At 36.5% G+C, this 27119-nt stretch overlaps 1 protein-coding gene across 1 annotated transcript in view; it reads right to left on the reverse strand.

The window, feature by feature from the left end:
* The window catches only part of UNC13C (unc-13 homolog C (C. elegans)), a 158091-nt gene that overhangs the window by 96010 nt on the left and 34962 nt on the right, over window positions 1-27119 (reverse strand). The window contains exons 7-11 of the mRNA XM_015564757.1: window positions 24778-24855; window positions 21391-21468; window positions 20845-20874; window positions 8506-8594; window positions 4013-4162 (exon numbers count right to left, since the gene is read on the reverse strand). Of these exons, the coding sequence (XP_015420243.1) occupies window positions 4013-4162; window positions 8506-8594; window positions 20845-20874; window positions 21391-21468; window positions 24778-24855 (425 nt within the window). The remainder of the gene's footprint in view (window positions 1-4012; window positions 4163-8505; window positions 8595-20844; window positions 20875-21390; window positions 21469-24777; window positions 24856-27119) is intronic.

The following is a 27119-nucleotide window of genomic DNA, read 5'->3' on the forward strand; positions in this document are numbered from 1 at the left end:
TCATAAATATTTACTGAATGTTCCAAAAGATGACAAAGAACTCTGTTTAAGAACAGCTAATTAAACGTATTTCACAGTGTGCCAAAGGTGGTTCATACATGTCACGAAAACTTCACTGATGACAGTGTGCTAAATACTCTGTATACTTTTGGACTCAGGAATTATAACCCGGGTTCTGGTTCTGAGAGAGGTAGAATTGACTGCTTTAAATATTTAAATAGATAATTAACATCTAAATAATCAAAGTAATAATTAATATTTAAAGGCATGTGACATCTGAGAGGCAAAGGGAGAGATTTCCAAAATGCATTTTCACATAGAAGTATTTCTCCTAACACTATAGAATGTGAATACTGAATATATAAAAATGCATGAGCCCGAGTTGGTTTCTCTCAGTGGTTACAGCATCAGCCCATGGACTGACGGATCTTGGGTTCAAGTCCAGTCAAGGGCATGTACCTCGGTTGCAGGCTCAATACCTGGCCCTTGTTAGGGTGCGTGCAGGAGGCAGCCAATCGATGTGTCTCTCTCAAAGCGATGTATCTTTCTCTGTGTCTCTCCCTTCCTTCCACCATCTCTAAAAATCAATGGAAAAAAGATCCTCAGATGGATTAACAACAACAACAAATGCATGAAAACACCTCCTCTGGATGAAGAGGAGAGTTGGGAACCCTGAGGCATATTCATGAAACACCGTAGCCCCCGTCATTTAGCACCAGTTGTTCAAGGGTAACGCCTGGACATAGGGCAGAAGCCAGCAGATGTCTCACAGCAGAACACCTGGATGTCTCTAGCCTCAGAGGAATCCCTAGGATAATGTAAGATGCAAAAAATCTGCCACGTTGTCAGCAGATGTGTAGTTTCCATTTTTAAAAGATCCGAGTTTAAGAATTGATCTTGTTTTTACGGGCAGCTCATGTACTTGGCGTGCTAATGACCTCTGCTTAGACTGGAACTGAATGAATGGGAATAGAATCATTGACATGTTTGCAGCTCTGCGTGAGATTTCTGCCAGCTGGCAGTTTACAGCGCGTTTTAGAGAGTGGTGAGGTTGTGGTAGAAAAAATGAAACATAAACAAATAAGATGTCTTATTTAGAGAAGCTGCACAAAGACAAAGAGAGCCTATGCAATTTCTAAGGAGACTTTCTCAAAGCTACCTGGAAGACTTTCAGCTCACTATTGCTAATTTTAAATAACAGGAAGAACAACAACACACCCCAAGTTGGGGCATCTAGCAACTGCTTCCTTAATTTAGTCAGAGATAATCAACTTGATGATGTAAGCCTTAAAGCATATATTTGGAACCAGAGCTGTCTAGATTCTCTGATCACAGAACCAATCAACCAGAAAATTGTCAAGTGCCCTGTATATTAGTTGGCCATGGAGATATCCTGTCATATAGTTGATAAGATTTTCATGATAACATATTCAACTTTTCTCTCACCCGCTGGAAGTGTTCACCCCTCATTTCCATATATTCAAACCCAATCCATCTTTAAAAACCCAAACCAAATCAGCCTTGGTTGGTGTAGCTCAGTTGGTTGGGCATTGCCCAGGGCACTACCGGATTGCCAGTTTGAAGGCAGCTCTCTCTGCCCCGCTCTGTTTTCCTCTCTCTATATAAAAATCATTACAAAACAACAACAACCCAAATCAAATTTATACTGATTGTCTGACCAGGAGATTATTTCTTTAGACCTTATTGTGTTTACTTGTATACCTTCCTTATTTTCCCCCCCTAATCTTGAGAATAGATTAATATGATTTTTAAAAAATCTCCCCTAATAAGTGGCTTTAGGGTTATGCACTCTGAATTACCCCTAGAATTCTTTCAACTCTTTATGACTCATATAATAATTCTTGCCAAAAAATTTCAAATCTCTGTCACAAATTTTTGAAGCTCATAGGTGTTTTTCTATCTTTATACACCGTCTTTACTAATACTTACAATTATATGTATGATATAATAAAGTATAATCCAAAATAGAAAATTAAAACTGAGTAAAATAGGACTCTAAAATATACTAAAAAGAAGGGTTTACTTACTTCATGTATTAGCCCCATTTTATAGACGGTAAAATGGATTGAAGGTCCCTCAGCTAGTAGCTGACAATATCAGGATAACTTAAAACTTTCTGTATGTCCCACAACTTTTGGTTACAGTATCTCCCAAAATACAAAGTTTTGCTAATGATAAATAACATATCTACACACTGCTGTTAGAAATCTAAAAACATAAGGCATTCCAGTAGGAGTTTTCAGAGGATCAGAATTGCTTTGTCCTGCTTTTGATTCACCTTCACATGGGCACCCAAATGGTAGTGTGTTCATGTGGTTCAATCCTGTGTTGCCCCTAGTAGAGATCCACACAATAAAATAAACATTTAGGGGTTGTATAAGGTATTAGGTGATAAGAGTAAAAGTCTACATTAGGAAACAAAAGAAATGAGAAGTCTTTCTCCCTGCCTCTCTCTCTCTCTTTTCTTCCTACCTTTATTTCCTTCTTTCCTTTCTTCTTTCTGCTACTTCTTTCTTCCACCCCCACTTGCCTGTCTACCTCCTGCTAAGCTAATTACCTACTCATCTGTCTTCTAGACATTTCCTCATAGAGGACAGAAAAGAAGACTTAACATACCTACCAAATACTGAAATCAAAGTGATGGGAACGTTAGTTTTACTCATGTGTAAGATTATAAGCAAAGGGAAGTGGAATTAAAATAGAAGTTATAAATATATAGAAGAGGTTTTCCCTAGGTTTTTCTTTGCTTTTATCTTTAAAGAGAAGTATTGCATCCTTCTCATTTGTCTTGGTCCCTTTGGCATTAATTAATTTGCCACAACAATATTAAATGAAGTAACATATGTAACTGCCAGGTATGACACTGGTCCCTTGGTAGGCATTCAAAATTATGTTTTGCCTTTCTCTTCTACTGTCAACTCTGGTTTCAAGTATCACTGTTTAAGAAGTCACATCTCTGGTGGCTTTAGATCAACAGTTCCCAATTTCGGACACATGTTAAAACATAGGAGCCTTGCCCTAACCTGTTTGACTCAGTGGATAGAGCATCAGCCTGCAGACTCAAGGGTCCCAGGTTCGATACCGGTCAAGGGCATGTACTTTGGTTGTGGGCACATCTCCAGTAAGGAGTGTGCAGGAGATAGCTGATCGATGTTTCTCTCTCATCGATGTTTCTAACTCTCTATCCCTCTCCTTTCCTCTCTGTAAAAAATCAATAAAATAAATTTTTAAAAAAAACAACAACACAAAAACATAGGAGCCTTGACTCCAAACTTATGAAATTAGAACTTCTAAGAGTAGGGACTGAGCAGAAACTTCAAAACAAAACAAAACAAGACAACACACACACACACACACACACACACACACACACACACACGCAAGCACAACTTTTTGGTTAAGAACACTGTCTTAGTTGGTCATAAAGGCCTCCATTCTCACCCACTCCCACCAAGTAACCTGTACTTTCCATGTAGTCAGGGACTCTGCTTCTCTTTTTCACTATCTAATGCCTAGACTAAGGCTTGGTATAGATGGGAACTCAATAAATAGTTGCTGGAGGTTGAGTTGGGCTGTTATTTACTTGCCTCTGAGCTGAATTAATTCTAGTCACATTTGTGCTATTCTCTTCCTCAGTAGGTTTCTGACACAAAATCAGATATTCTGGACTTAACTCAGTCTTTTTTTTTTTTTTTAATGTTCAACAGGTTGCAAAATGATACGCTTTCTGAGGAGCATAATATCCTCAAGCTCTTCCCCCTCAGAATAGCAACCTCCTCAGTTACCAATACTTAGGTCCTTTCCATGATTCCCTTCCTGTTCAAAATCACTCCTGCTTTTTGGCCACTAGTAATGGACTAAAAGTGCTTTGCTTTTTGATGAATTAATATTGTCGAAGCCTTTTTAAAACTGTCCTACACAGAGGAAAACAATTGTTCCCCTTCAAACCATATCAGTCAAATTTAGGGCAATTAATAAAGAGAAAACTTACGTTTTGTCTAAGAAGTCCATGAGAGGTCTTAATACAATCTCTGCATCCATTGCCGCACTGTTCTTATTAGATGCAGTATTTCCATTTGTTCTCATTTGATTTAGTTCAAATCCCATCTGTTTTATACACTCCTTAATGATAACCTGGAAACTAAAAATAAGGAATATAAATACCTGAATAAAAGCATTTATGCCTTTCTTTGCTCATGTTTTTAAATTAAACCCATGGGAGTTTGATCTGTTTCAAGTAGTGTGAATTCCTTGCTCATTAATTTTCAAACTTAATTGTTCAGCTGAAAAAAATGTTGTTGCAATGAAAGCATACTTGGAACTCACACATATAAAGCTCTTCATATTGAATGAATTTGAGTGGGGGTTCCTTTGGCCCTTATCTCTCATAGTAATAGCTGAGGTGTTCGTCTGAGAATAATTTGGGAAAATGACTATTCTTGAAAGATACTTGGTGTCTGAGTTCACATTCTTCACTTGGCTTCTGGGATGCCACTCCTTCTTGGCTTTCCTCTAACCTCACTGGCTGCTCCTTCTCAATTATTACCTGACTGTTAGCCATTGGAGTAGGATTGCCAAACTTAACAAATAAAACACAGGATGCCCAGTAATGTGAATTTCAGATAATGAATATTTTTTACTACAAGTATGGCCATATTCATACTAAAACTTATCCATTGTTTATCTGAAACTCAAATTTGGTTGGGCATAGTCTATATTTTATCTGGCAACCCTACATTGTAATCCTCTAGGTTCAATCCTTGGATCACTCCATAAAAATCACTTTCTTGGCAATCATATCTAATCCCAATGGCTTTCATGAAATCAATACACTGGTAATTCCCAAATATACATCTGGAGACATAACCTGTAATCTGAACTCTGGACTGTTTTTATTAAGCTGACTAATAGGGGAAATCTATGATACATTTTAAACGATCTCAACTTGGGTGTTTTTCTTGTTCCTGGAACCGTTATAGCAGGTTTATAAATATTGGTCCATAATTTTGAGTGCATCGTCAAGGTTTGATTCTACTTCTGCTGCCATGTTGGGCTCTTTCCATCTTTGCTTTGTGCCTTCTTTGTGACTTTCTTTACCTTTGACAACACTCTTGCTCCTCTGGACTCGGCATTTGTATCTGGTTCCTTGAATCTTGGATATCAGCATGCCCCTATGGATGTGGCTCATTTCTTGACATATTTATCTAATTCAATGGAACATCCTCTTTCAGGCTCAGGGCCAAAGGAATTCAAATGCATGACCATCTGCCTTTTACCTGGCTAGACCTGCCTTTGGGGAGGGTCGATGGGAGGGTGAAGAAGGTGAGAAAGCGGGTGGTGGAGACGGTGGTATCCTTATTTAGTGAGAGTAGAGGTGGAGGATATTTGGGGCAATGGAAAAGGAAGGAAGTAATGTTGGACATTTTGATCTGTTGATTTACCCGTGGGCCAACAGTGGTCCTGTTGAGTGTAGTGATCATCACTTTTGAGATAGCTACTTTCTTCTGCACCAATGTTCAAGTCACTAGAGGATGGACTGAGCAGAAGGTATGGTCTCACATTCCTAAAATGCACAAGTAGATTTCTACACCAGACCCACATGGCACCCCCACCAGGAATGAGCTCTGTGTGTGGGGTCAGGAATATGGAGGAAGCGGATCAGTGCATGAGAGATAACGGCCTTCTATCTTGGCATTAGTCCAGGGTGAACTAACACGTGCATTTCAGCTAAAAATCTCACTCTATCAATTTTTGGTAAATTCACCTAAAAATACTTTTTCTATCTATTTATTTGGTTGAAAAAAAGTCTTTACTAATCAGCTTGAGTTATTACCAGTTAAAAATGACAGACTCTGTGAGCACCCAAAAAGCCAAACACTCACTTTATAGAAGAATTCCTATAAAATGTTCCTGAATTATTTGTTTACTTAATCCAGCCAGCTGCTGGTACCAAATATTTCATTCAAATAAATATAGAAAATCCAAAAAAATAAAACTGAAAAATATATGTGCAAGCAAAAACCCAAGTGGCACAAGCTGTGCAATTTTAAAAACATGTATATGATAGCACTGAAGTGGTATTACTGCGTCTCAGTTCCCAGGTGGGTGCTCTGTGACCATGTCAGGAACCCAGCAACCCAGGAACCCAGCCTTCAGATGTGCGGTTTGGCTTTCCTGCAAAATCATCCTAGTAGGTACATACAGTAGAATTATTTTGTTGTGGGTTTTAATAACAACAGATAAAATGCAGTTTGGACAATTAATTATGCACTTAATTTTGAAGCTCTAGGCCACTAATTTAGACTCTAAGATTCAGATAAAAGTGTCCAGTTTAACTTCACAGCATGATCTCACTGATCAGTGTGGGCTTCCCACCTACCCCATGTGTGTGATGTAGACCTGGTTAGTAGTGTGTGAAATCAAACCATAGCAACAAGGACATAAGAATTACTCTTTTTATAAGGAAAGCATGACATGTAGGTTATTTATTCCAATAATTCGAGCCCTAAGTAAACGAAGTATTAGATTTTTCCTATTTGCAAAGACTAGGAAGAGATAGATATTGGGGAAGCAGGAGTTTCACTATCTAGGTTAAAATAGCTGGCTTCGTATGAGGAGAGTACTTCAAGTGCCCGCCTAAGGACACCACTCCTTATTTTATAACTGAAGTTTGCTCCAGGTTTTTTCAAACAAAATAAAACGGTCCAAAGTAAAAGGTACTTGCTCATAAAGATGACTTGGATATATTACAGAGAGTAATTTAAATATACTTTTTCTATTCATATTCTAGTTTCCATTCTGTTTAGTCATCTTATTTCAGAAAAAGTTCCAAACACCCCTAGCTATTCCTGACCACTTTTTTTTCTCCCCTTCGCCTTGCTAAATAATCTCTATTTTTGCCTTCCTAGCTGAAGGTAACAGTCTTCCTGCTAATCACATATTAATTCACAACTGGAATAAAGAGGAAAGCCTGAAGTAGCTGACTGAAGGCACCATCGCTAGGTGTCACCCCCAAGTCAGAGCCAATTAGTTTCCAAATGTCTGGGACAATGTCAGTCTCTCCAACTGCAGGTCAACAAAACCTTCAACTGCCTTATACACATCGAGGTCAAGTCAGCAGGATCGCCCAGGTCAGCTAGCAACACAGACAGAAGGCAGAGTGGCCGCCCCACGCTGGATACAGCGAGGCTGCTTCTCCCTTAGCACCTGAACTGTGAGGATGGGCTCCGCAAAGACAAGAACACACCCCTAACCCTGAAGAGGAGGCCAATAGGGATTTTTCTTTACTTTGCCTCATTCCTGTATTTGAGTGAAAATACGATGCTTTCAAGTGTCTTTACTTTTTGGTCTCTGATCTCAACTGACATAGCTAATCCATAAAATGCCCATTAAAATGTACCTTTCCCAAAAACACAATGAGTAATGAGTGGAGTTCAAAGAGCCCATGCCATAAGAGTAATTTTTAAGCTTCATTGTATAACTGAACGCATAATTTATAATAGTAAGTCAACATTTATTGAGCTAATATTTAAACCAATTCTGGCCCTGGCCAGGTAGCTCAGTTGGTTAGAGAGCATTGTCCTGATAGGCCAAGGTTGTGGGCTTGATCTCTGGTCAGGGTGTCTATGACAATCAATGAATGTATAAATAAATGGAACAACAAATTGATTTCTCTCTCCCTCTCTCCCTCTTTCTCTTTTTCTCTTTCTTCCTCTCTCTCTAAAAATAAATAATCAAAACTTTTAAATCAAATTATATATGAAATTAAAGAACCTCTTCAAAGATGTGTTTGCTTTCTTATCTGTTTTAACATTTGATGATGAGACGATAGTGTTTTTTTTCTAGAGGACCAAGTGAATCTTCTATAGGATAAACTTCTCCCTCTTTAGAACAATGCCATGGACAAGTAGAGCTAATTTTTTAAAAAATGGGGAAAATGTGAATGGGTCAGTAATTTCCCACGGAGTAGTTTCATTTAGATTTCTAAGCCCTAAAACCTAGAATCTGGACTTAATTCAATTATGGGGATGCAGTTCAGTTATTTGAAAGTACAAGCACATTGATAGGTATGACATGAATGCAACTCGGTCTTATGTGTATAAAGGTTTTCTTTCTTCCTTCCTCCCTCCATTCTTTCAATAACCAATTGGTAAGCTCTAAACACTAGAGCTGCAAATAGGAATGAGATATGGCTTCTGCCCTTAAGAAGCATACAGTTAAGGGAGGGAACCAAGCAGTTAAGCCATAACTTAGCGCAGTGTTGTAAGCGCCACCCCACTGAAGGATGCACAGTGTCCTGAGGATCACAGAGGGAGATAGCACAGTAAGGTTCCAGGGTCATGGAAACTTTCCAAAGGAGATGATGCTTAGATTAAGTCTTCAAGTTAAATGGATTTAGCCAGTCAGGGGAGAAAAACAGCACTGAAGGCATAACTTCTATGAACTGAAACGTAGTTTAATATAATAACTACTCAGGCCACTTACCTTTCCCCGTAAGTGATGCTGAGCTCATCTAGAACCCCACTGAGTTTAACTTGAAGTTCCTTCAGAATAGCACTAGCTTCAGGATCTAACTGCAGAGAGACCACAAGCAATGTTACTTTGGAGTTCTGAGAAAACATGCTTTTCTCCTACAAGAATTCTGCTTGTTATAAAGTAATGTTAAACAATAAAACACTTGTGAATTTTTTCCCTGTTATCTTTGAAGTCAAATGCAAAATTTAGGAAATCCTACAGAAATCCAAAGAGTTTTTATACATGAAACAATCGATCGAAATGCATCGCATGCATACAAATAACAGCTAGATAGCAAAGCCTTTGCTGGTTGCAGCAATGGGATGCAACGCATAGCAACATTAGCTTCAAGGATATGATTATGTCATAACTTTGAAAAACTATCAATGCATTAGTTAAATATATGTGTTGCTTCAAAAAACATTTTCATCTTTATATCTCTGTAAATGAATAGGCCCATTAAAAATAAAAAAAACTGGTGAAAAATAATTTTTGAGTACTGCATTGCATCTCATTTAAAATATGTTTTCATATTTTTCTAAGTATGGAATTAAAGGTAACAGGATAAACAAAATATCCAAGCTCTTCAATGTTTCGCTGAAAGTGTCAGGCCTGACTTCTCTTTTTGGGGATCAATTTGCGACTCAGAGCTCAATATTCAAAGTTTCACACATTTATTTTTTAAAGTTTCTTTTTTAATATTTAAGTACTTATATCTTGGAACTAAGCTGTTCAGCAAATTTTGGGGAAAAACATACTAATTAAATCAAAATAGGTTTTTTATATGTTTGTTCTTACAGGACAAATTTTAAAAGCCAACTTATTTTTTTTATTAGAGTTTAGTTTAGTTCAGTTTTTTTTTTTTATTTCAGAAAGAGGAAGGGAGAGGGAGAGAGAGAGAAACATCAATGATGAGGTAGAACCATTCATCAGCCTCCTGCATGCCCCCCACTGGGGTTTGAACTTGTAACCCAGGCATGTGTCCTGACTGGGAATCAAAGTGAGACCTTCTGATTCATAGGAAAATGCTCAACCACTGAGCCACACTGGCCAGGCAGATTTAATGTGATGCTCTAAAAATAAATAAACATCAATCTATCATCTTGACAGAATATTTTTATGATTTGTGTTTAAGATCAACACAAAATTTATCAGCATTTAGCATATTTCACCCTGTTTTGAATTATGGTTTTGCAAGTGGGTTGTAAATAGGATGACTTTGCATAGATGTGTTGTATCAAGCTGCTAGAAATTCATATAAAGGGAAATCTAGACTATTCTCTGAAATATAAGCCAATCTTCCTTTGAGTCTTGAGAAATTTAGTTTCCTATTATTAGTACCTATAGCTCTTATAGAAGTGGGTGTACTATTGAAAACAAGAGGATGGGATAAAGCCAACTTTTGGGACTAGAACAAATTAAAGGAGGACTTACAGCAATAGAATCTAAGGACTATGATTCTACCAAATACATGCAGGGCCCAACATCCGTTTAAACACTCGGAGCCAGCCCAAGGACAAAGCCAGGATACATGGACCCTGTAATCCTCCCGAGAGCATTTTTTAATATTAAATAACTGTTAGGGAAAAGTGTTATTTATATACCTTAGCCACTGGGTTGCTTTAGGTTCTAATGATGTGACTGAAAACATTGGACTAGAAATTTAAAAAATTGCATTTGACATCTGATGCTTTATTGGTTATATCAAACTGACCCTTGATGTCAAATTTGACTCAAATCCAGATTATTTCAGGATTGATTAGTTTCTACTACTCTATTAGAGCTAATATGATTAGTTTCCACTTCTCCATTCGATTCTTTTGGACTCCATTGTTTTTTTTTTTCAGATAGGCTCACAGCTCTTACCTATAGACACACAGGCCACCATAACAAATGTACTGGTAGGCTTTTCTAGGAGTTGGAAAACCAGAATGTCCTTGGGAGTTGTATTCAGCTGCAACTAGTTGCAAGGGGTGGTTCATAAAGACAACTAGAGAGGACCTATGTAATAAGGCCTCCACTAATATGCACTGAAGCATGATTAGTCTAATAAACCATTACTCCTCAAACTTCAACCAAAATAAGTATCTGGATTGTCCTACCCAATCCTAGAGAACCATGCAAACTGATTTTTTTTGTTATATTTTACTGCTGTTGTCCTAAGACCAACTTTAATCTGATTTTATTTGGATAAAAATGTTTCAGAATAGGGAATATAAGAGAAGCCCTTCCAGGGCTTCAGGCTCCCCACACCTTGGAAAAAGTGGGTGTAGGTGATAGTTTCTTACATATCTGCCACCTTCAAGGAAATGGCTCAGATAGTAGGATTCCCTTCAGGAAATGTGGTTGGTTCTTATTTAAAGTCAGATTGTGTTTCCATGCTAGTTCGATATCTACTCTGAGGTAGTTTGTTCATCTGTTAAGAAAATGATTTTAAAAATCACACAAAATGATTAAATAGGTCAGTTGGGTAAAATTATGCTATTTTCCCATAAATTATTTTAGTCCACTTTAGGTACTTTGTGAATGGAGATTTCTTATCAAATAATTGGCTATTACTTGAAAATCTGAAATAGTCTAACGATAGAATTTTAAATATTGGTTGACAGCTTTCATTTCCTGAGAGAAGCGTGGGTTTCTAAGTAGGTGGTGACAGACAATGCTTATAACCAGGTCAAAAGGGGGATAAAAGAAACCTAGAAAATGTTTAGTTTCAGTTAAGTATTCAGTGTTTATCTGATCCAAATCATACCATAAACCATTAAAATAGCAACAGTAATTTTGAGTCCGGTATTCAAATTGTAGGTCTTTTGCAATAATAATGAGCATAAATACCATACTCTAATTATAAAACAATCTCTTCAGACTGCCTGAAGAGATTGTTTTATAATTAGAGTGTGTTATAATTATAATTAGTCTGGTAGGTTTCACACGCTCCTCAAAATTTTTGCAAAAAGTCCTTTAATAGATGTTCACTATTTACCAATTCTTGAGTAATTTTGCATTTCTTTATATGACCAAATTGAGGAAATTTTCCTTATTCCTATAAACACCCTAGAGTTTATAAGAAATAATAATTTGGGCTTGGAGAGTTTATTCCCTAAATTAACAAAAGCATATATTATAAACTATTGGCTACTTTGGAAAGGTCAGAAGCTACCTAATTTTTTTTCACAAAGGTTTAAACTTCACCTAGTTCAGAAGTTATATGATGTCAAATATAAAAAATTAACTTGCACCTTTTTTGTTTAATTATGAAATTATTCAAAGCCAAAAAAGAAAAAAAAATTCAAGCATTCTCAATTCACAGTTAATAAATTTATTTTAAATTAGAAACTGAAGTAGTGTCCCTGAACAACTTAAATGGCTTTCAAAAATGAAACAACAAATGGATCCATATAAAGAGGAATATACTCAATGAAAACTTAAGAATACTGAATCAAATTCTGAGTTTAATAAAGATCACAACAAGATCTTACAGACACTCTATGAAAAGTTTAAGAATTCCAAAATCTAGGCTAGTAAAGTGTGGCTCTAATGACCAGAATGAACCTTAGTCATATATAACTGAATTTTACACCATTGAGATGTTTTATACCATCCAGCCTTGGTAACTTGTCTGGAAAAGAAAGCTAGCAGGAAAGATATCTTTTAAATCTGTGTCCTTAAAGCTCTTCTACTTTTCCTTTAAAAGAAAATTCACTTATCACCTCCTTTTGCAAATCTTCCTCCACATGTTCACCCTAGGCAGTCCGTAGCTTTAGCTTCTGCACTAGCTCTGCTTTTTCCTATTACTGCCCACACAACACTCTCTTCTGACTGTTCTCTCACAAATCTCTATCTTCCATGGTGGAACTCTGTCTTATTTAGCTTTCTATCTAGGTGTCTGCCTCAGTGCCTTGCATGCCTTGGCATTTACCAAATATTTCAGGAGGGAGGCAAGGGCAGAAAGAAATAAGTATGCACAGACTCCCTCAAAGAAAATTCTGATGTCCAGAATTCTCCTTTTCCTTGAAACGCAATTTTGCAGTGACTATTAATAGAATCTTTCATTCCTTGGCAACCATATTTTCTGGAGTTACAACTTAGTCAAATATTTTTCTGCTTGCCAGACCATATCAGAAAATGTCCTGATATTTCTTTGGCTCAAAAAATATGGTTATCACACCCACACTGCATGTTTGTTTTCCAGCACAAAAACTTTCCCTAAGAGATGTAAAGGGAGGCTATGTTATCTCAGCCTCTTACAACAGCAATTGTTAAACCAACCATTAAGGTCTTAGCGAGATTTATAACTCATTGGTTGGGAAGTGGCATTTAAACTCCTTTGAAAACTCAATACAAACTCTTGAAAAAATAAAGACTGTATGGAAGAAGGTAAGGATCTTTAGTGTGAATTTCATTCCTTTTCCAGTGTGCATTGCTATCTCATTTCCTTTCTCTGTTCTACAGGATACTAGACTACCTTTTAGCATGTTCAACTCATCAGTGGTAACTTTTCATTACTTGTTTATTTAAAGCAGTGCCGATTGCCCTTATCTTCACAGGGTTCAAAATTGAATAATTAGTCTATTGGTTTCACACACTTCTCAAGTTTTTGGCAGAAAATCCTTTAATAAATGCTAACTGCTCCACTACTTCTCTGAGAGAGTAAGCCTCATTTCTAAGAAAAAATGTTGTTCAACTTGAGCTCTTGGTTCCTTCTTTTGGATTTTGTTTCATCAAATATCCCTTTTCCTGTTTTCCATCTCTCCATCATTATTTTTGTTACCCTATTTTATAAATATGCTCAAATAACATTTATATTAAAATAAAAAGTAGAATAATAAAAAGGGAAAAAAACAACTTATTTGGAATTATCTTCCCATTGACATCTTGCTCACATCTTTTCTACTTTTTGAATTGCTCACAACATAAGGGTAAATTTCACATCCTAATTTTAAATATGCATTAAGTCTCTGTGGTGTGGCTTCTGTTCTAGATAATTCACAGATATGTTCACATATAGGTCACCAACAATCTCTTGGCTACTAAGACCAATGACTATCCTATCCAGCCTGCATTCAGACTGTTGTTTCTCAAGCTCTTTATTTTCTTGCTTCTCTAGAGACTATCTTCTTCTACTACTTTTATTTTTCTGTCCATGATTTGTCTATCTCTTTTATTGACTTCTCTCTATTTTTCCTTAAATACTAATGTCCTTCAATTTTCCATCCACAGTCTTTTTATCACTATAGTTTCTCTTCTTGAAAAATCATACTCTTCCCTATGGCATCAATTATCACCTCTATACTAATGACCCCCAAGTCTATTATCTTATAATAGTAGCTTTAACAGGATACCTGCCTGCCATATCATGTCTATATACCCCTGTATCTACTAGCCTTTTCTACTTTGATGACCTCAAGCTCAACATATGTAAGAGTCATTTTCTAAGCTGCCCATCTTTAACTTTTATCTCTTATTATTGTCTTTAATTTGATTGATAGCATACGATTGTTTAAGGCAGAATTGTGAAAGTCATTTTTGACTCCTTTCTCTTCTTCCTTTCACAGTCACTTAGATACCCAATACAATTGATAGTATCTCTGAAGTATTTTCTCCATCTTTCCTACCCTTTTTTTTTCTACTGCAAAATTTTTCTCATTCAGATTATATTGTACTAGTAATCATCTCTGAGTTGTGTTCTAATCCTTGCTTTCCCTCTTCTATTTCGTCTTCTTAACTGTTCCTGAAGTTGTTATGATAAAGCCCAAATCTGATCATAGTACCTGCTGATCCTCCTAGTAGCTTTCAATCAGAGAATTACTTCAAGCAATTTCTTATAAGCTGATCTTAGCTTTGTTATTTCTTTTGTTTTGAAAAGATTACTTCTCTCCAAACCTTCTATTTGACCAAAAATTTACTTATCCTAAAAATGCCTGGCTCAAATTAAAATATATTATTGAGAAAGTATTAAAAAATCCCTGGTGATTCCAGTATGAAGTTACTTTCTTTGGAATGCCTTAAATCACTTTGTAGATCTACAGTGTTCAGCATGGATCACATGGTACATTATCCTATATAATAAAAGGCTAACATGCAAATCGACCGAACAGCAGAACGACCGGTAGCTATGATGCACACTGACCATCAGGGGGCAGACACTCAATGCAAGAGCTGTCTTCTAGTGGTCAGTGCGCTCCCACAGGGGGAGCGCTGCTCAGCCAAAAGCCAGGCTGGCAGCTGGCGAGTACAGCAGTGGTGGTAGGAGACTCTCCTGCTTCTGTGGTAGTGCTAAGGATGTCCGATTGGCAGGCCTAAGCCATTAGCTGGACATCTCCCAAGGGCTCCCAGACTGTGAGAGGGTGCAGGCTGGGCTAAGGGACCTCTCAAGTGCACGAATTTTATGCACCGGGCCTCTAGTCAGAAATAAAGACTATATGTTCTTCTCTACTACAAACAAACATGCCCCAGATCTACCAAAGTTGCCCTGTGTGTTTTTTGTTTCTTTTTGTAGTCCTCTGAGGAGATACCCTCCCCAAGAATGTACAAGATCATTTGTAGAGTTAGACCATGGCATTTTCCTTATGCTATTCATAATTGAATGAAGTGTTATAGTAGAGGTATTTCTATAAATTCATGCTTCTAACTTCTTGCTTTCAAAACGTTGAAAAACATCACTAGCTGTCTCTCATTCTAATTAAAGAGAGTATGCAGTGAATCCAAGTGTCTCTGTGCTTCAAATCAACCAAATGCCTTGAGATGGTAAACCCTATTTATTAACCAATTGAGGAGATGGTTAGGAGAAATTAACCAGGCAATATCTGCATACTGCTAAAATAAAAGGCCAGCAATGAAAATATTTAGTTCTTCTTATCAGCTGCCATGAAACTAAAAATAACTGTCATTCAGCCAAAAGACATCTCACCTTTGAGCCTTATTTACATAATAACAGGCTAAGGGTTTAAAGTGTACTCTTTTGTTGGAATATACCATATAACAACTACAACTTTCATTTGAAGTATATTTTCAAGTTTAGAAAGTGTTGGGGGGGTCCTTCACCAATAAACCTTACCTCTGTAATTGTTCTGACTCCCCATTGATAAACTTCAAGTTCTTTGAGGGTGAGGTCTATATCTTAGTAATTATTGTATATCTGGTGTCTAGTAAAACTTATAGTTCATAATAGGTTCTCAGGAAATAAATGTGTGTTGAATGAACTAATACATTCTGTCTTCATATTCAGTGTGCTCTAACCTCTGGTTTTCATGAAGTGATCAACTCCAATGGAAGTGATGCTTAAAGAGGTCCAGGCAGAACAGGGAGTTGGCTTTTAAATAACTCTTTCAGTGGGTACTAAAAGGAATATTGGCTCTAACTGTTATTTTACAAGGTCTTACTATTTGTAGAATTCTTGAGGCACAATGCATTTGGCTTGAGTTCTTTTTATTTTTTATCTCAACACTTACCCCTCTATAGATAAAAGTAGGTAACAATAGACCCTTCAATTACCTAGGAAGAACTTTGGAAATTGCCTTAGGAAACATAAAGGAAGACATAATACAACTAGTTAAAATTGTCTATTCTATTATATAGTGACATCTAAGAAATATTTTATACTTTTATTTTGTAATTGCTGTAAAAGATAAAAAAGCAGATTGATTCTCCTTATGTATCAATTATATCTCTATGTTAAGGAGTAAAGGTGAGACATCATTTAGACCGAACATTTAGCCTCTTTGACTACACCACCTCTTTTAATAAGATTAAATATAAAATGTAAGCTAAGTCCCAGATGCTTAAAAATATGCTGGATATTTGTTTGTGACTACAAATTGGCTACCTATATTTTGAGAATATTATATTCTTTAATCCAAATATTTTCCTGCACTATTGCACACTGTCTTAAGTTGCACTCAAACAATTAAATCCCATGTTCTCAAGATTCAAAATACATTAAGAAGGTCAGTTAGGATATGACAAAGGTATTCGGAGCCATTTCTGTAATATCTGATTGCTACTCTAAAAGCAAAGAGCAGTAATTTTCAAAATGTGGTCTTCTGACCAGTACCATCAACATCATGGAAATTTTTTATGAGTGCAAATCATCAGGCCCCACTCCAGACCAACTGAATCAAACACTCGGAGGAGGGAATTCTGCAATGTTTCCTTAAGCTCTTCAGGTAGTCCTGATATATGCTGAAGTGCAAAGAACTACTGGCATGGAATAGTGTTTCCTATAAAGCAGTGATCTTCAATCCCCTATTGCCCAGCAAGTATAAAGTTGAGAGGACAGTGCTAAGTAAAATATGACAGAAGATAATTTCTGTCCTCTCTGGTCTACATAGCTGAAGACTGAGTCTATATGGCTAAAATATTTTACAAGGGATTTTAATCAGCTACATGTATATGCTTTGGCACTCAGATGCGATTTCTAATTGATACATCAAAGTCATCACTGAAAATGAAAAGTAAGCCCAGGCCTGTGTTGCTCAGTGGATTGAATGTTTCCCATGCACCAAAGGTCACTGGTTCGATTCCCGGTCAGTGCACATGAGCTGCAGGCTTGATCCCCAGTAGGGGGCATGAAAGAGGCAGCTGATTGATGTTTCTCTCTCTCGCTCCCTCTCTCTCTCAAGTCAATAGAAACATATTTAAAAAAGAAATAAAAATGAAAATTAATATAGATATTCATCTCTGAAACAAAACAAGTATTAATTTGCTCAATAAAATATATACGCTTTAAGGTAGATGGAGTTATGTTTCAGATTCCTTGGCCCTGTTCAGGAAAGATTACCACAATGAGATGAGTAAAAAAATTCAAATTTTTTTGAAACACATTAATAAAAATAACATTGTTGTACCTAATTGGTTTCCTCCGTGTTTAGCAGAATGAGAGAATTTAGGTAAGTAAACAAACCACTATTTCCTCTAAATGTCTTAATAATGGTTAACTTCTAGAATCTGAAGTGCTGTCAATAGGTTAATAGGCCTGGTGATAATTATGGATTCTACCATTCAAGAAGATTGCACCAGCACAGGTTTGTGAAGGAGTGAAGTGCCTTCTGCTTACACAATACAGTTATAATTCTTCTAAATCAATAAGTTCTGTAAAGTTTCATATTGACTATTATGACTTCCTGAAATCAAATTTTAGATTTTATGATTTTATTTTTCATGTACTTGTACAAATTATATTGCAGATGAAGAAAGTACAACTAAGTCCTGTCCATACTATTATGCATTTATGAAAAAATGAATACAGACTAGGTATTTATTTGCAATTGATATGTACTGAAGTTATACTCATGAAATAATAAAGCTATTAAAATAATATAACCAAAATATATCTGTTTTTCTTTTGAGCTATTAGTCCTTTTGTAGGATAATAACACGATCATTCACAATGAATGAAAAATATTACCTGGCATCCTGATAATCACTTTATTGTTATTGTGTGATAAAGGGACAGGTAATATAGTTTGGAGATCGTGATATAAAAAAATGAAAATTCTATCTTAAGTCACCCCATATGATGGGTTGGCCATTTTATTTGTTTCAGTATAAGGATTCCCAAAACTATATGCACATTAAAAAAATCACCTGAGGTGCTTTTTAAGGAAAAGACTCTGGGAATCATTCCTAAAGGTTACTTTTGCTCCAGAGTCTGTGTGACATTAAAAAAACACCCACAACTTTTCCATAGTAATCAGAAAGTTGTTATGCCAAAACATGCTCTTAAGTTGTATGCAGGGAAGCATGTTGGAAATTCACTTTATAGGAGAAGGAATTTCATGGTTTGCTTTTTCCTTTAGATATTTTTTTCTAAATTGGAAAAGAATGTGCCAACATGGGGCACAGGATACTGCGCGGCAGATGTTAACAGTGACTGCTCATGCGACCGCTTTGGGAGCCGCTGTCCACAGCAGCCGCCCCAAATTGTCCTCCTGTTAGGCAACGTTTTCATCTTGCACTCCATACAGAGAGTAACCCTTTTCGCCCCAAAGAGGTTTCAGGCATTCTTCCGGTTTGCAGGAGGAAAAGACACCCTGCAAAGAAAGAACAGCTGCCCAACCTTGGTTGGGTTAAAGCGGCTGAGAGCTGCAGCATCACGCAGCCAGGCCTGCAAGCGGCCAGCACTACGCAGACAGTAGGAGAGGCAAGCGACACTGTGTTAGAAGCCAACTAATTAACACATGGCATCAAAGCTATTTTGAGCAAGTGCACAAGCAATCATTTGCTAATTAGATTTTTGTGGCAAGAAGTGCACATCCTAGCACAGACGGTAGAGGATGAAAATAAGAAGAAACTCCGTAAAGAAGGATAAGATCTAGGTTGGAGAGTTTCCCTTGGCAATGCCAGTCAAGATTTTATAAGCAGTTCCACTGTGAGGAAAAACTGAAAATTGGCACCCGTGGGCCTTTCAAGGCTTGAATAAGCCTGCTTTTAGTGCTACATATATTTTTCATATGAAAGGGTGAATTCTGTCATTCTTAATAAAATCCTTCTCATCTTTGTAAAGGCCCCAAGTAAAGACACTGTTGTTTATAGATAACTGCATTGGAAGGTCTCTGATGGTTATTTTGAGATGCTGGTGCCCAGAGGAGGCTAAGTGTAGCAATGAGCAATCTTAACATAATTCCGTATTAATAATAAAGCTTATTTCTGTCTGGGAGGCTGCATGTTACACTTAGACTTGGATTCAGGACTTGCTTCCTCTCACATTTTATCAACCCATGTGCAATACTGATTGAGTCTGCCTAAAGCTTTTTCTTAGCAGCAAATTACAAGATATAAAAATGGAAAAGAATGAGAGAAAAGAAACTTGTGCAGAAAGGGAGACGGGAGAATAGAAGGGGGCAAAGAAAAGGAGAGGACGAAGAAAACAATTTTTAAATGTTGGAAAGAAAGGAGCTAAGGTCCATGCTGTGCCTCTAACAGATTATATTGTTAGAAGCTAGACACTCATTTACTTAATTGACTTTTCCCTTTAAATTATGTATAAGGAATTTAGCAATGGGCATTGCGAATGTTATGAAGGGAGAAGGCCCCAAGCTCAGTATTTCCAGTTTCATTAGCTTCTCTAATAAAGAAGAGTCCTGTGACGCAGCCATAAATTTGCAACTAAATTTATAATGTGAAACCTGCACAGTTCAAGCTGGAGATTTTATCTGAAATAAGGGATCCATTTTTGATTAGTGAACAAGCCGCCCCACAACTTTTCTGGTTAGCAAGTGGTTTGGCCCACACAGTTTATTTAAGAATAGATATGATTCATCTGGTTAATATGCAGCTTAGCAATATATCGCTCACATTAGAGTTCAGCCACAAAGAGTAATAAAATAAGTAGTAGGATTAGGAGAGATTTCTGGAAGTAGGACGTTTTGTATAACTTCATCCATAAATGATTTGTGGTCTTCCACAGCCGCTAAAAGGAGGTAGAATTTCCCACAAGAAATCAGTAATTTCTTCACTGCTTTTCAAAACAGCAAGTGAACTTAAAGTCTGAATATAATACATAGCTAAAAACACAAAGGGAATCTTCACTTTGTATTTGCTTGTGCTCTCCTAGTTCAGTGAAAGAATTCTAACAATGAGATTGATTCTCTCAAACTGTGCGAAACCAATAACTGACATGCTTTGGGGAAGAGGTTTTTATTTTATACAAATTAGACCCAGTCTGCAGGGGCAGGAAGCACAGTGCATCAAGTTCATCTTTGAACTGTTTCACCTTCACAGATGTATCCCAGAGCTTCTGCCTGTAGGATGCTAAATAGCAAGTTCATTATTCAAAAGACAGGCTCGCGGAGGACAAAAAGGACATTCAGGGCCGTGGGGGAGGATGTAGAAAGGTCTCCTTGGAGTCAACCTCACATGGGAAGAGGCCCAATCCTTAAAGCAGCATTTGGGGCCTATAAATTTAGACATTAAAGAGATCTTTTGCTTTGAAATCAACCCACTTTTATGTATACCTCATACACTTACTCTGGCAAGTGTATGAGATATACATGAGGAAAAATGTAAATAAAATCTTGACCAGAAATATTCCCCGCTCTAGCTACCCTTGGGATATCTTCCTGGAGGGAGGTGGGGGGAGAATGCCAGCCGCCTGCCTGCTCTCTTGGCACTGTCTCTGTCCTCATTCCCCAGGCCCTCCTGTTGGTTTGTGAAGGGAACTGCGGCAGCTGGAAGAGGCAGGTACAGAGCGAGCGCCTCCCTGTCTGCCTGGTCCAGACAAGCGAATGAGAATAAGGAGGAAGCGCGCTGGGCTTTAGGTTGAGTGGGGGCATCAGCCAGGTAAAGGGTACGATGCTTACTATCACAAACCTCATAAGAGAATCTTTCTCCTTCCTTCTTCTGCTCATGGGATTGCAAGGCAAAGATGTTGGACAAAGACACGACACATTACAGACACAGCACACAAGACGTTTTTCACAGATATTTTTAGACATGAATAAACCACCAATACCTCAAAACCACCAGCACCACAAAACACATTTCAGAATGAACACTGATATCAAGTTGGGATTGCACAATACGGCAAAAAAAAAAAATCTGCACTTTGTAAACTTTAAAGATCATTAGCATATCTACTTAATTGTATATATATATGACTACAGTATATATATATATATACTGTAAAAAGCTATTTACCATCTTCCTCATCCCATTCACACTGCTAATATATTTACTAAAGTATTCTGTTGTGGATATAATAATAACCTCAGCTATTAATTGGGTTTTATATTATTATCCTTTCCCATTCTTTAGCGAAACCATGTAAAACTTGATTATGAACCTTTAAATAACAGATATGCTGCTAATGATCTCTAAGTAGGTATTTGGCAAATGTAAGCATAAAAACATACCCACCTCTTTTCCTCCCATGGATTCAAACATTTTTTCCAACTGAACCCGTAATTGCTGAATATTGTTCATCAGTATACAGGGCTTTATGTAAAGAAAACACAAAACAAATAGTGTGAGAATCCTTTATACACTAAATTATGGGATGAGTTTACCTTAAATGTAAGAGTATACAACCTATCACTGAAGATCTATTGTATTTGGCAAATGTAATAATTCTGTACTTTATGATTATGCTTTTTAACAGTTAAATGGAAGGAGAATATATAACAACTTTAAAGAATGAAATTTAACAATATATTCAGACAATAAAGCATTGAAGAATCACTACTAAAGTTTCTTTTTAATTCTTAACATCTTGGTATTTTATACTTAGAAATTAACCAAATTCTGTTTTTTAAAGATTTATTTCAAGGAAAACAGATTAGTTTAAAATTTCATTATTTCTCTCTTTTAAAAACCAAAACACTATCTGAAATTTAAAAACCAAAACAACAACAACAAGGAAAACAAGAAAGCCTTAAGTGGATTCTCTTAGGCTACAAACTCCACGTTGGTATTCACGGCCCTACATTATCTGGCTCCGAAGAGTGATTCCTTCTCATCTCCGTCTACTGCGTTATGATTATTTCCAACTCTCTGCAACTTATTCCCTCCAAAATACCTGCACTTTCCATTTGCTGTGACTTTGCTGAGTATGCGGCCTCTTCCTTAGTCTCTGCCTGCTTGAATCAAACCCATCATTCAGGTTTAAGCCTTCTCTTTCCTACATTGTATCCTTCGGCCACTTGATATTTGTTTTACTTTACTATACATTTGAGTTGCTTTTCCCTCTCTCATGAGCTGGTCTTAAATTCACTGTATGTGTTGCTGTGCCTTTTAGCTTTTTTCCCTCCCAGAGTATTGCACAGAGCCTTAAGTATAAACTTGTTTACAACGTGTTTCTTTTCTTGTTTTTGTTTTTCCAAGAAGGCAGAAATATAACAATAAAAATTCAAAGCTTTATGACAGGACTAGATGTAACCTTTGAATAGTAAGAATTAATTTATAATTAGTAAAGAGAATTCAGGAACAGTTCTAGAGTAATTTTTTTTATATATTTTATTGATTTTTTACAGAGAGAAAAGGAGAGAGATAGAGAGTTAGAAACATCGATGAGAGAGAAACATCGATCAGCTGCCTCCTGCACACTCCCTACTGGGTATGTGCCCGCAACCCAGGTACATGCCCTTGACCAGAATAGAACCTGGGACCTTTCAGTCCACAGGCCAATGCTCTATCCACTGAGCCAAACCGGTTAGGGCAAATTCTAGAGTAATTTACTATTTGCTGCATACTGATCCTGAAGAGCCACTACATCAAGGGAAAGAAAAACAGGAAAGAAAGGAGAATGGAGGTATCTTCCAAGTTGCTGGGAAATAAGCCAATAGTGAATCAGAGAGAGGCGTGCAAAGGACTCATAGGACATCAGGAAGCCATCAGCTCTCATCGGTGGAAAGATTTTATTTTTGTTTTAACCGCATCACGGACCTTTGAAAACTTTCCGCTTTACTCTTCAAGTGACCACATCCTAACTTTGAATTTATGAAAGCGATTTCAAACTTCTTTTCTGTTCCCTTGATTACAGTCACATAAATATTTTATTGTTTAAACACAGACATCTATTTATCTCCTGTAGATGCTGTTCAGTAAGCTGAGCCACATATACCACAAAGGAGCCTGATCTCCTGCCATGATTGAGAGCCACTTGATCAGGCCTAGTCCTTTCCGAGGCATGGTCACATTTTCAGGAACTCAGCATCTGACCCAAAGTCAGCAAACCGAGCTAATCCACTTCTTCCCCACAACGGGGAATAAGGCTATTGAGATTTTAATTTTCATTGCAGAGGGGGAAGATTGGCTGGGATTTGGGCAATCCCACCAGGGTGAAAACTAAGATCAAAGAAAGACCATGGCTCTTAATGAGAAGCAAGATATCAGTAACTACGGGGGGTGGTGGGGGGAAAGCATTGAAGAAAAGAAAAAGTTAATTTCCTAGCATGTCATATTTGCAAGGTTGTTTTTCCTTCTTTATAAAAATTTGATTTTGAGAATTATAAAATATACAGAAAAAAGCAAAATAATACAGTAAACACTGATTTATGATTTTTTCTGTTTTGAAAATACATGCTGAAACATTAAAGTGGTAGTCTGCAGGGGCCTTTAAAAAGTAATATTCTTTCTGAATGACAGGAATTAGCCCTGGTAATTCAGAGATATCTTACAAAATCTTCAATTTGGCTATCCTAATAAAATCAGAATCTTTTCTGAAATTTTCTGGTGCTGTTTTGATTTTCAGTATGTTACTTTTCAAATGTATAAGCCTTTAATTAAAAATATGTGTTTTCAATAAATAAATGCTCTTTCTTGCCCCTTAGAGTATTTATAACCGATGGCAATTAAAGATATCTGCTGAGATATCAGAGTTTTAATAAAATTCCTAGGCAGCATATTAATTAAATAGAAAGAAGAACGTCTGGGACCTTCAAAAACAATTAGAACTGACCTACCTTAATGAGGTGTCAGCAAGAGGTCAATGAGTTTTCAGGGAGAAGACTAGTGAATTTAGACTTGTCTGGTAATACTGATTTTTTTTTTTTGAGGGGTTGGGGATGGTTTTCCTCTTTAAAAGAATTGCACTGCTTTTTAAATACTATTTTTGGTGCTTTCTAAAAAGTTCTATATTGTTACCAACATATTTCTTCTAAGACTACGTACATATAGTGAATAAGAAAGATTTCATCTTCCACCATAAAAACACATTATATTCTAAATCACTATAGTTTATCTTGCTTCTCTCTATGCCTTTTATTAACTCTCAATATTGGCTCAGTTTTTATAAACATTCTCAATCACCCCCCAAATGAAAAGCTAAATTAATAATTTAGAGTGGAAACCAGCATCATTCCTTAAATTAACAATCCTTCTCAATTTATTTGAAAACCGAAAGAATAAATTTTAGTTGAAAAAGACATGGAACGTTTACTCATTTTAGTACTGGTACAAAACTAAACTAAACTACTTGGTGTCAACACTAAACAACTTTCTAACTCCCTAGTTCTCAGTTCCAATGCTTGGCAATAATGTGGGCTTTCAATGAATGGTCTTGTTCGTTATCATCTTGGAACCGCAGGCTGCCTGGTATTGAGATGCTCTCAACCTTCCTCTAAGTTCTGTGTTGTATCCAGCTCATGGCTACTAGGGAAGTATTCAAACAACGTCTCGAAATACCTCTCAACTGTCATTCTGTATGGAAACAGAAAGAACACAGTGCCTCTTGCTTCTTTACTAGCTGGAAGAAGAGGATCTTAAGGGAAGGGAAGAATACTTGAAAGTGGAGACAGTTTTACTTACCACATTTTCCTTATCACAGTAGGAACTAAAATCACTTGATACAATTGCAGCATACTGAAGCAGTACTTTATTGATAGTCTAGGAAAAACAACAACAAAAATACTGTCAAATGTATGCAGGTAAGTACATAGTTTTATATACATACTGTAGGGGTTAATGCTCATCTGGCAAACTTTCCATGTCTTTTTCAACTTCCATTAAGCAATGACTAAGTTTATATTATCACCAAAAAGAGAAAAAAAATAAAAAAGGAACGCAACTAAACTGTTTAGATAAAAATTTATTATATTTATGAGCATATTTGGAAGATATTCCATGTGGATTCATCCCATTTTAATATAATATGCAATATGTACAAGGTTCTGTATCTCTAACTTTAGTAAGTATTCTGAAGATATGCCAACTATTTTTGTGGCAACCTCCTCCAGGGTTGAATACTTATTAACTAATGACCCACAGTGCTCTTTTTTTTCCTGAATAATTGACACCTTATGCTTTGAACCATCTCTTTTGGTTTCTAGTTACCAACCTTGCACACATACACTATGCCAAAATTCTTTGTCATTTTCTCAACTTTCTCCATTGTTCCTAAATACCCATTTCTAAGTGGGGTCAGAATATTCTAATAAATATTTTCAATAATTTTCTATGATAAAGAAGTTTACTGGTTATATCAAAGACCACTTCTTAAAACACAAACCTTCTGCTTCTGTTGTATCACAAAATCTCTATACACTTACCTTAATTTGTTAAGTTATTTATTGATGCATTATTTGCTAAAAATACTGCCTAATCTTTCCCCTCTTTCTGTTCTTTTCACCTAATTTCACACTGTCCTTCTCCATCTAATAACTATTTCTGAGCCCATAGATGTCCTCTGCTTCCATAATTATGCAAAACAAGGAAAACAAACTTTCTTACATTTTATTTCAAGTACTTAAAAATATTGATGACTGCATCCTACTGCTTTTACTTAGACAGCTTGAGTGACTATAAGTCAAATATGGATGTGATTTTCTTAGAAGAGAGGAAACAATAATAACAGTAGATATATGCCATTTCTTTTAATAGAAAAAACAAGGACACAAAAGCTCTTATTTTCTTTTTGTATAATATATTCATCTTAATTTTCTTTATGGCTTAAAATCAGCTCAGGGCAACACTCTAAGGAGTTAAACTAAAGGAGGCATGTTTAATCTACTAAATTGAATTCACCAACTGTGACTATGTGCTTGTTTTATAGACTTTTAAGATCACAATGAAAACCTGAAATTAGGGACAACATGAAGAAAGAAAATCAATATTCTGTGGAAGTACAAACTAAAATGATAGTAGGTGTCCATTTAAATAGAAAATCAGCAATGGAAAATATAAAATCTTATCAAGCAGCAGACCAATAAATCTAGGGAAACAGATGGCTGATCAGACTGCAGTATCTTGCAAGTGCAGCTGTTCAAATTTTGCTTTAGATATAATGCTGAAACTTGGGGACTTACCTACGGAGTACTAATTCACTCATACATATGGACACTACTCTCAGTTTATACGTTCTAATGACAATGTAAACTGTAAGAATCATTTCACTAAATTGCAAAAAATAAAATAAAATAAACATAATTTTAGGAGCTTGTTGCAGCACAAACATTATCACTTGTTCAAGATAAAGTTTGGGCATGGAACCCAGACATATGTTTCTGATCATCTTCAAGGTTTACCCCAGGGTCTAACACTTGACTTTACTTCATAGGAAAACCTTAGTCCCTTGAATTTTTGCTGGGAGACAATTGAACCTAGCATCTCACACCCACGTGCCTACAAATGCCAGTGGTTAGCAAGTCAGCATGGGTTGTAAGGAAAAGTGCTCAGCCATGTAGGATGTGCCCAGAGAATTGTGGGTGCACTGGCTGTAATAACATCCATTTCTTTACTAACATTCAAAGTATACCTGAATGAAAATGTATATATACATTTTAGGAGCAACTTTGATTTCACTCTAATTTATTCAACAAAGTAAATCACTATATTACTTCTTTAGTTAATACTAGTAAGTAGTTTCTTAAGACACATCTACCTAAGACATGTCTCCAGCAGCAATAGGGTTACCTGGAAACTTGTTTGGAAATGCAAATTCTCTGATTTTATCTCAGATTATAGAGTCAGCAATTCCTGGGTTTGGTCTCATCAATTTATGTTTTTAAAATCTGCAGGTGATACTGCTGTAAGCTGAAGTTTAGGAACCATTGTGCTTACTAATCATAGCAGGGCAGAGGCAACTCTTCAGAGAGAAGAGCTGATGGAAGGGGCACCTAGGAAAGCATGGAAGGTAGGACTTCTGAGTGTTA

This window comes from Myotis davidii, unplaced genomic scaffold (assembly GCF_000327345.1).
Source record: "Myotis davidii unplaced genomic scaffold, ASM32734v1 scaffold1421, whole genome shotgun sequence".
Classification (NCBI taxonomy): domain Eukaryota; kingdom Metazoa; phylum Chordata; class Mammalia; order Chiroptera; family Vespertilionidae; genus Myotis; species Myotis davidii.